The sequence below is a fragment of the Lissotriton vulgaris genome, chromosome 10 (assembly GCF_964263255.1).
Source record: "Lissotriton vulgaris chromosome 10, aLisVul1.2, whole genome shotgun sequence".
NCBI classification, from domain to species: Eukaryota; Metazoa; Chordata; class Amphibia; order Caudata; family Salamandridae; genus Lissotriton; species Lissotriton vulgaris.
This window is the reverse complement of record NC_141698.1, coordinates 425,826,101-425,837,264: the sequence shown is the minus strand read 5'-3', so window position 1 is coordinate 425,837,264 and position 11,164 is coordinate 425,826,101. Positions and strand designations below refer to the sequence as shown.

The following is an 11,164-nucleotide window of genomic DNA, read 5'->3' as shown; positions in this document are numbered from 1 at the left end:
TACGATCAAGCGCATCTGCCAGCCGCCCTTCCATAGATTTGTGCTCAGGCAATATCTCTTGCAGGGTGTCTTCTGTACTTTTAACCCTGTCTTTCAGTTTATCATGATCGGCCCGCAGAAGCCCCAGCCCCGTCGCCACCCGGGCTATATCTTGCTGCAGCGCTTCTTTCGTGGCCTTGATAGCTTCCAAGATACAAGCTTGTAGCTGCTGTAGGTCCGCAGGGCCCTGTGTCGTGCCATCCGATGCCTCAGAGCTCGCAGCCTCCTCCACTTTCCCCTTGGGCTTCCCCATTCTGAGCTGTGTGTCAGCTGGCAGCGCCTGCTTCGCTAACGCAGAGGGGAGGGGGAGCTTCCTCCCCGCTCTCTTTCGGATACTGGGATCGAGCGGATTCACTCTTCAGGTTTAGAGAGTGGCGTGTGCCAGATCTCGGGTTGCCTCCAACACTCTTCAGGCCGCAGATCGCAGGCGTCAGTTAGCGCCAAAATCCCAACAGTTTTCAAGCGCTGCGCTGTCTCGGCTTCCCGTTCCAATGGGTCAGTTCCACATCAGGTCCACAGGGTTGTTCTCTCTCGGACCCGGCCAGCCCCAGTATACCGATCAGGTCGACAGTCTTCCTTTCTAGTGGCCGCTCTCCCAGGCCTCAGAGGACCGTTCAATCCCCTGCGCTCTCCTCGCCTCGCGCACTGCTCGCGGGGCCTCCGGTCGTCATAGCGCCCGGGTTCGTGCTCTTATCCTCCTCTCTATGCTCCGCTGTTTCCTGGGCCCTCCAGCACCGCTGCAGCCCAGGTCCAGCTGGTAGTGAGATTCGGGACCCCTCGGCGCTATCCTAGGGCTATCTCAGGACTCCACAGCTAGCCCTGCAGCACCCGTCTCAGTTCCGCCCAGGGCGCCCACCTCAGGTCGCACCAACGCAGCCAGCGCCGCCGGCAGCCAAGCCCCACATCCACCGGGTCCCAGGTTCCTCCGCTGGATTCTCCCCGCAATCGGCTCGTACAGCGCTCACAGACCCGGCTCCACCAGAGGCGCAGCCCAGGTGCCGTACTCTCGTCTCCACAGCGTGCCAGGAAAGGCCCCCGGTCACCCGGCCATCGCCTGCTGCTCTTCGTCCATGCGTGGCCCCTTCGAGCTCATCTAGCCCCAGCCTCTCTTATCCAAGGGATTTAACCCCTGAAGGTCCAGTTCGCCGCTCGTCCCGCAGTGAAGCTCGGAGCGGGGCTCTCCGTCGCTCAGCGCGCCTGACACCTCTCCACTCCGCTGCTACTCACAGGATTATGGCCGGCTGCCGAGTCCCGGGTCGGCCGCCATCTTGCTCTCCGTAGCCGCAGTCCTTCAGTGACCAAGAACGCCCCAGCCTGCAGGAATGAACGGCTCCGCTGTCCGTGTCCGCAGGAGTCCAGGCGAACCTGAGCGGCACCTCTTCCTCCCCGAGTCGTCGCCGGGGGATCGCCGCGCTCCTTTAGCCTCTATCCCCTCCGGCTCCCGTCCGCCATTTTGAGCCAACGCGCTCAGTGTTCCTTTGTTCTTCTGCCGGGCCGATGTACCGCTAGAGAAGCCTGAAAATCCGTGCCTGGGGGTCCGCTGCTGTTCCGAGTCCATCTGGTGCTCTGAGAACCCTGCACACGACGGAATTCGGGCCTTTAACAGGATAATTACGGGGATCGGGCGCGGAGCTCCGGGCTTACGCTGCCTGTTCCCTCGGCATCCAAGCCACGACCCCCACTGTATATACTTATAATGAAATATTACTATAAAGTACAAAATGATTGGGAAGTTCAATATTAGTAACATGTATAAGGTTCAAGGGTGAATTTGTGTTATACATATATATTTTCCTCTTTCCCTCCTCTTTTCATTGTTCTCCCCTAATTTCTTGTCTCCTTTAAAAAATTTAATTTGTTGATTTATACGCTATTGCTTAACTTATATATAGTCAGAGATTGCTGGTAGCCTTTTAGTCGAGTACTCAGTAGAAATGGGATATTTTAAATTATCTAAATATCTGAATTACGGTCAGGGTTCTTCTTTTGTTTCACATGCCGTGATTTACAGTGACATCCCCGTAATAATGTAGAGGCATAATAATAGCCGTGAACACTATATGGATAGCTTTGGCTATAGGAATAATAGCAGTGAATACTGTTTAGATAGCTCTTGCCATAGGAAGTATATATTGCGGGCATGCTGCATCCTGTACCCGGAAGTACCTTCTTATCTTTCCCGGGGTCGAATAAGCCCTGTGTAGTACAAAGAAATGCACTTGCTGAAAGCGGGCAATTCTGCATCCCTTCCATGGTCTCTTCAAAATATGTCCCCAAACTGTGTCCGGTATGGGTTTCCCTATGCTCTCCTCCCATTTCTCTTTCAGGGCTGTAAGCGGTTCCAGCCCCTCATGCAGCATTCTAGAGTGGAGGCATGTAACTGCCTTAATTGTACCCGCAGCCATTACTACATATTGACAGGCCATAGTCGTGCTGGGTTCTGCCAACCCCCCTCTCCAGTGTTTCTGCATCGCCGCTACTACCGCCGCATGTAACAGGTAGCTCCCATCCGGGAGGCCAAATTGATCTTGAAGTGCTCTAAAGTGGACCAACACCCCATCAATATACAAGTCTCCCACCACCTGAAGGCCCAGATCCTCCCACTCCAATAAAGGAGACCAGTCTCCTCCATGTGGCAGCGCTGTCAGCATCCCCAGAGGAATCTCCGGCGCATATGGGCGCGCCGCCTTCGCTCTTTTCAAGCTTCTATGCCAACACATCCGCAGAGACCACTCCTCCATGGTCAAGCCTCTCAACTCTAATTTCTGTTGCTTAATTATATATGCTAGGGTATGTCTTTTAATGCCTTTCCCTCTGTCTTGGTCTGGTTCTCTAAATTCTCTAGCAATGTTTTGGGTTAGTATCTGTAACTTTGCCGCAAGGTAATATAACTCAAAATCGGGGACCGCCATCCCTGCCTCAAGCTTGGGTCTCATCAGTGTATTCAGTGCCACCCTACGCCTCCCATGACCCCAGAGAAAATCAATAATCATCGTTCTCAATTCTCTAAAGACCCGCTGGGGGACCCACACCGGCAATGTGCGAAAGTAGTAGAGCAACCTGGGCAAAGCCACCATCTTTAGCAGTGTCACCCGGCCCTGCACCGATAGAGGTGTTCTAGATATGTGTTAAGGAGAAATCTATTGCGATCATTGAGTATGTTATCATCGCTTACTATAGTAATTGGATTCTGGTGAGTGCATCCCATGATATTAATACAGTTAGCTAATGTTGGATTTTACTGATAAGACAATTCTTGCAGTAGGCAGTGGGTTCGATTCTGATACAGGTTTTGTTTCTCCTGGTACTTTGAGATATTGTTCTTACTGCTGTCAAGGGAAGATTTTGCGAGAATCTCCAATTTTGAGAACAGTTCAAGGTTAGTCCGTTTTCACATGCAGCACAAATTGGATTATGGTGGTATAGGCATGTTAGTCACAGATGTGTAATTTCCTCAGAACTTAATTCTTGATTTCTTGAAGTTTTGCATAATCACTTTGGTGATTGGGATTCTTTCATCTTAAGGTGCAATAGTATTTGTGCCGTTGGGTGATTAAAATGTTATTGTTTAGCAAGGGCAATAAGGCTTTAGTTGCTTAGGTTTGGTATGATACACTGGCCATCTTGCTCTCCGTAGCCGCAGTCCTTCAGTGACCAAGAACGCCCCAGCCTGCAGGAATGAACGGCTCCGCTGTCCGTGTCCGCAGGAGTCCAGGCGAACCTGAGCGGCACCTCTTCCTCCCCGAGTCGTCGCCGGGGGATCGCCGCGCTCCTTTAGCCTCTATCCCCTCCGGCTCCCGTCCGCCATTTTGAGCCAACGCGCTCAGTGTTCCTTTGTTCTTCTGCCGGGCCGATGTACCGCTAGAGAAGCCTGAAAATCCGTGCCTGGGGGTCCGCTGCTGTTCCGAGTCCATCTGGTGCTCTGAGAACCCTGCACACGACGGAATTCGGGCCTTTAACAGGATAATTACGGGGATCGGGCGCGGAGCTCCGGGCTTACGCTGCCTGTTCCCTCGGCATCCAAGCCACGACCCCCACTGTATATACTTATAATGAAATATTACTATAATGTACAAAATGATTGGGAAGTTCAATATTAGTAACATGTATAAGGTTCAAGGGTGAATTTGTGTTATACATATATATTTTCCTCTTTCCCTCCTCTTTTCATTGTTCTCCCCTAATTTCTTGTCTCCTTTAAAAAATTTAATTTGTTGATTTATACGCTATTGCTTAACTTATATATAGTCAGAGATTGCTGGTAGCCTTTTAGTCGAGTACTCAGTAGAAATGGGATATTTTAAATTATCTAAATATCTGAATTACGGTCAGGGTTCTTCTTTTGTTTCACATGCCGTGATTTACAGTGACATCCCCGTAATAATGTAGAGGCATAATAATAGCCGTGAACACTATATGGATAGCTTTGGCTATAGGAATAATAGCAGTGAATACTGTTTAGATAGCTCTTGCCATAGGAAGTATATATTGCGGGCATGCTGCATCCTGTACCCGGAAGTACCTTCTTATCTTTCCCGGGGTCGAATAAGCCCTGTGTAGTACAAAGAAATGCACTTGCTGAAAGCGGGCAATTCTGCATCCCTTCCATGGTCTCTTCAAAATATGTCCCCAAACTGTGTCCGGTATGGGTTTCCCTATGCTCTCCTCCCATTTCTCTTTCAGGGCTGTAAGCGGTTCCAGCCCCTCATGCAGCATTCTAGAGTGGAGGCATGTAACCGCCTTAATTGTACCCGCAGCCATTACTACATATTGACAGGCCATAGTCGTGCTGGGTTCTGCCAACCCCCCTCTCCAGTGTTTCTGCATCGCCGCTACTACCGCCGCATGTAACAGGTAGCTCCCATCCGGGAGGCCAAATTGATCTTGAAGTGCTCTAAAGTGGACCAACACCCCATCAATATACAAGTCTCCCACCACCTGAAGGCCCAGATCCTCCCACTCCAATAAAGGAGACCAGTCTCCTCCATGTGGCAGCGCTGTCAGCATCCCCAGAGGAATCTCCGGCGCATATGGGCGCGCCGCCTTCGCTCTTTTCAAGCTTCTATGCCAACACATCCGCAGAGACCACTCCTCCATGGTCAAGCCTCTCAACTCTAATTTCTGTTGCTTAATTATATATGCTAGGGTATGTCTTTTAATGCCTTTCCCTCTGTCTTGGTCTGGTTCTCTAAATTCTCTAGCAATGTTTTGGGTTAGTATCTGTAACTTTGCCGCAAGGTAATATAACTCAAAATCGGGGACCGCCATCCCTGCCTCAAGCTTGGGTCTCATCAGTGTATTCAGTGCCACCCTACGCCTCCCATGACCCCAGAGAAAATCAATAATCATCGTTCTCAATTCTCTAAAGACCCGCTGGGGGACCCACACCGGCAATGTGCGAAAGTAGTAGAGCAACCTGGGCAAAGCCACCATCTTTAGCAGTGTCACCCGGCCCTGCACCGATAGAGGTGTTCTAGATATGTGTTAAGGAGAAATCTATTGCGATCATTGAGTATGTTATCATCGCTTACTATAGTAATTGGATTCTGGTGAGTGCATCCCATGATATTAATACAGTTAGCTAATGTTGGATTTTACTGATAAGACAATTCTTGCAGTAGGCAGTGGGTTCGATTCTGATACAGGTTTTGTTTCTCCTGGTACTTTGAGATATTGTTCTTACTGCTGTCAAGGGAAGATTTTGCGAGAATCTCCAATTTTGAGAACAGTTCAAGGTTAGTCCGTTTTCACATGCAGCACAAATTGGATTATGGTGGTATAGGCATGTTAGTCACAGATGTGTAATTTCCTCAGAACTTAATTCTTGATTTCTTGAAGTTTTGCATAATCACTTTGGTGATTGGGATTCTTTCATCTTAAGGTGCAATAGTATTTGTGCCGTTGGGTGATTAAAATGTTATTGTTTAGCAAGGGCAATAAGGCTTTAGTTGCTTAGGTTTGGTATGATACACTGGGTGTCTCTTGTATTTTCTGCTTCTGTTCTTTTTTTTTTCTAATGGTGGACGTTAGGCCTAACATAGGTTTATATATATGGTAAATTGTAACTTGGCGTTGTATTGAGAGAGAGAGAGGGGTTGAACCGGGAGCCAATCCTTAAACAGGTCCTGCACATGTGGCTCCGAGGAGAACGTGTTAAACAAGGGGAGTGCAGCTCCTAGAGAGGGGATGAGAGGGGAAGGGGAAGGGGAAAAGACAAAACTTTTGTCTTTTCCCCTTCCTCTCTCATCCCCTCTCTAGTAACTGCACTCCCCTTGTTTAACAACCTAGCGTTGTACTCATTTTCATTCTTACAGCCCTGAGGAAGTCTAAGGGTATTGTCCTATAGACTAAACATCTGTGTCATCAAATAACTGAATTGTGTATAAACAAGTCTTCTTGAGAGTATGGATTATGAAATAAAGACCAGAAGGAACATCTGATATTAATGATGTATATGGACTAATGATTTAAAATGTAATGACATATATAGACTAATGATTTGAAACTTGATCTTATATAAGAAAATGTATTTTGCTGTTTGTGTTCTCTTTGATGCAGTTCTGCAATTCTTTAGCTTCAAATACTAAAAACACAGAACCGTGCGCAGAGGATACCTCGCTGCCTATCAGCAAACTCAATGTGTTAGTATGTTTGCTCTTTATGCGGGTTCATTCCTTCGAAAGGTTCCCGGGGCTGTGCTCCGCTTGCCGCCAATTTGTAGAGATAACACATAGTTGTAAGTATAAAGAAAAGAAGTTTAATAAGGTAAAGCCCCAGACACATCCTAGTGAGGCGCTGGCTAATCGGCAACTCTGTACACTCACAACTGTAACCGTCAGCTGAGGAATATTTGGGATGGCGTGACATAGGATGCCAATAGGGGACATTGGAATGTAGTGCGTTACAAAGCAGATGGGCTCACACCACATGACATCATTACAACACTGTGCTACCCCCATGATACCCGTTTTGCTCGCTGTATGATCCCAGTATGTGCATGCACTGGGCATAGATTCTCTGGTTTTCGCTACATTGGACTATTGCAATGCTCTGCTTACTGGCCTCCCCAAATCTCATGTTTCCCCTCTGAAATCAGTTCTCCATTCAGCGGCTCGTTTTGTCTTTGGGGCCAAAAGAAGAGACCACATCACACCCATGCATATTTCTCTCCAATGGCTTCCCATCAAATCAAGATCAATCTACAAGACTGACTGTATCTCCCACAAAACCTTGCACACTTCCTCCCCTCGATACCTGGCAAATAAACTTAAAATCTCTGGAGGCTCTAGACCATCATGGAATGCGGAAAAATTACTGCTTGAGCCCCCCATCCTTGAAAAGGGAAAGATCAATGGCTCAATCCTGATCAGGCAATGCGGTCAGAATCTGGAACTCGCTTCCTCCAGTACTCCGTACCACCACCTCTACCCGAACTTTCAAAACTGACTTTAAATCTCTTCTCTTCCAAAGACACTTCCAGAATTAATACATCCCCTCTCATGTCCCTCAAGGAAGTTCTTACAATGTTGTAAATATGTAATCTTTGCCAGTACGATCCTAATCCTATTGTGTTTTTGTTTTTTGTGTGACTGCCATCTATTGTTTTATTTTACTTATTCATCTATCTCGTTTGTATCTGTAACGTGCAAGTATGTACATTTCCTCATGTAACGTACTTGGTTCTATTGTAAAGCTCTCTGAAACCTTTGGGTGAAGACTGCACTATATAAAATTGCATTAAATTTTAAAAAATGTAAATAATTGGGGTACAGTAGTCTCTATTACCATATGAGGTAAGGAAGACGTAAGAGCATACATGCCAAGAGACGTGATTCAGGCGGGAGACTCGATTTTTAAAGACAAAAATGACTACTTTAGCTTGCTCTCACCTTAAATTGCCTCTGCTTCAATACATGTCATTGAGGGAAAATGCATTCACCCGATTTGGTTTTGAAATCTCCCACTTTCCTGTTCGAAACTGTTGACATATATGCCACTTCACCACCCGTGGAACATCATGCAGTGATGTCAAGTGCCCAAGCAACTTAGGCACACAAAACACATAGAAACTGCAGCTACGCATTCTAACCTAACAAAATGGTGGGGTAGGTTAGCTGATGTAACATAACCCATTGGACTGTCAAATTTTGTTTCTTTCGCGATCCTTCACCAGTTCCCTACACCGTGTGTACCACTACCAGCGTGCAGCACTTCCCGTATGGGCGTGCTTTAAGAAGCACCGCTTGTTCGTAGGTCCCACCTTCATCCAATGGCAAACCTGCGTGGTTCGAAATCGCATCCGGCGGCATCCAATGGCGTCAGAGCGCTCCAAAGCATTCCACCATCCTCACTTCACCTACTTCCCGAAGCCACGCCCCATGGCTGACTCGCCACCGCCCATTTGCGATTCTGACGTGAAAAGGGGACTTGCATAGGTACATTTCCACTCCTAGTCCTGTTTAGAGCCAAATTCATATCGAAGACACGGATTACAGAAAAGCGGGTTGTGCGGAAAATTTGGCACACTCAATTTAGTCTGCTTTCATTCCGGTGGTCTTCATGCGTGTCAAACCTCGCTTTGGCGGTGAAAAAAATAGGCGGTGCAAATGCAGTTTGGCCCAATTGGTGTCTGAGAGAAGTTTGAAAAAGTCTCCTATCGGTGGGCGTACTCGCGCGCTTAGCTCCCCCTTTGACCTGTGAGAAGGCGGCTCCGAGGACTGCCGTTGGTCACGCGCGGAGGGGGCGTGCACTATGGGTGCACGGTCCGCGCTCTGGAGACTAGAGCCGCTGTATCCTACCCGTGTGTGGACGCGGTTGTCCCTGCGAGCGCTAGCCGCCGCGGTCCCTACGGTTCATTGAGCACTACGTTTATTTACCTGTGAAGCATACTCCAGTACGAGTGACCCACATCATGAAATCAGGCGGTGAGTCTAGACAGCGCGTGTCCCTTAGCTTTAATATATCCATGGCATTCTCACACAGTTCCAACTTCTTAAAAAAAAAAAAATCTCTTTATCCTTTTTACATATTTATGGTAATTGGCATTTTTTCGTCCATCTACACACGCGTATAAATACTTGTTTTGTTTAAATTGGAAGGTGTCAAAGCGTATGTCTTAACAGTATTGTACACTAATATGGACTACTGCCGTTTTAACAGAAGGTACCGCTGTATTTATGTGGTCTACTATAGTTTCAATATATGATATTGGCATCTGCAGCCCTTAGATGCTTTAGACCACCTGATCCCCCAAAAAGTTGTCTGTACTATATATATATATATATATATATATATATATATATATATATATATAACATTTTCTTGGGTCCTTAATCTTGATTCTCTAGCTGTGTTATATATAGGCTCTTCCCTTGGTCCATGCGTATCTCTAACGTTCAACATTTCCGTATACAGTGGTTCTAATTTAAATGGCTTTAGCGAAAAGCTTTCCAACTGGGCCCTTTTTTCCACCCGTGAATATTGATCACTTGACTGATCAACCGTAGGGGGTAGATGTCTCCAAGTGTATGTCCAATAGAAAAAAACTGAAACCTGCTGAACATCCCTGTTCTCCCACTACATTCTAAACACCATGTGCATCCATTGGTTTAAATCCCACCGGCTCTTCTGACTACTTCCTGTAATGCAGTTTAAAGCGCTCAGCGGTCTTTCTCTCACGCTCCAGACTGGTGCCACTGCTCGTTTGCAGTACTCTTTAATCCCGATCTACAGATGTTTCTGATAACTAGGCGGGGAAATTCACAGGCTCTCTTGCGTACAAAGTTGCCAATTGATTGAGTTAATTCCACAGCTCCAGCCCTTTGAAACTTAAAAGCAGCATATTTTCGATGGATTTTTACAGGCTTGATTTGTGGGATATATGATCAATTTGAAAGTAAACAGGGTGCTAAATCTAATGTCCCGCCCCGTGAGTAAAACATTTGCATGTTATTCGGCATGCCCTTTACTCTAGAAAATAATGCGTTCAGCAGTTGGAGCCACACCTACGCCCGGATGGGTGTAAGTGGGTATTTAAAAGACAGTGGACCGTTGTACTGGTGTATGTCTCCCTCACCTTATCTTCAAACTGGTTAATATTTGTTTCCATTTAAAGTAAACTTTTTATTAGACTGAAAACGATTCTTGAATAGTGGTTTACTACCTAGCATTTCCGTAGACTATGCACTGAAACTTTTGTAGCCTTATGCTACAATTTGATAACTCTCTTCCTGTCCCCAATCCTTATTTGTCCAGTAATATCTACAAATTACCACAGTTAATTGATCATTAACTTTAAGTACCTGTTCGTAACCAACTTTTTATTCTTTTTGTTGGGTACATTTTTCAATAGGTCATAATACGATATATCTATATATATGTATGTGTATATATATATATATATATAACACCCGGGGGTGTAATATGGATTTAGAACCATTTTATATGTTGGACTCGAGAACCTGATATCTGAACTTTGACAAGACAAGGTTCGACTTTTGATAATGGTGTGCTGTCATCTTCACTAAACCAGAGAAGTATGTGTTTTTAAAGTGTGTGTATAATATATATATTTTATATAAGTTTAGTTTGGATTTTGGTGAATGCATATTAATTCTTTTGAGCGTGTGTGGCTCATGGAGTAAGTGCTATTTTGAGCTCGGTGATATCTGAATATATGATGTGCACAAGCTGTTTTTGTCCGTGTTGTCTTAAGCATGTGTGTTTTTTGTGGTTAGTGCTGTTGTAAGCCACATGTCAATCCTGGGTTAAAAGCAAGAGTGGACACTAACCTGTTCTGATTTTTTTTTTCTTCTTACTGGAGTACTATTGGGCTACTTGATAGCCTGTTATACCCAAATCGGTTTTGTAAAATATTTGTTCCATAATATGCAAGGCAACTTACTTGAAGTGTTTTCCATCATAATTATGGGTTTACCACAATTTGCCTCATCATTTGCAGATTTTAATAGAATAGTTTCTGGCACAAACTGATCAAGTTACTTAAAACCATGGCTACAGGTTGTGTTGCCGCATAGTGCCTTTTGCAAACGTTGACTACTCAAATTTCTATTGCTTTATTTTGGTGTTAAACTGGTACTAATGAGCAGAATCCTTTTTCCAGACT

At 45.9% G+C, this 11,164-nt stretch overlaps 1 protein-coding gene across 1 annotated transcript in view; it reads left to right on the top strand.

Annotated features, from left to right (window-relative positions):
- The first annotated feature begins 8,764 nt into the window (after positions 1–8,764).
- The window catches only part of CCNF (cyclin F), a 136,668-nt gene continuing 134,268 nt past the window's right edge, over positions 8,765–11,164 (top strand). Inside the window, exon 1 of the mRNA XM_086941284.1 lies at positions 8,765–8,963. Within this exon, the coding sequence (XP_086797410.1) occupies positions 8,951–8,963 (13 nt within the window). The 5' untranslated portion in view covers positions 8,765–8,950. The remainder of the gene's footprint in view (positions 8,964–11,164) is intronic.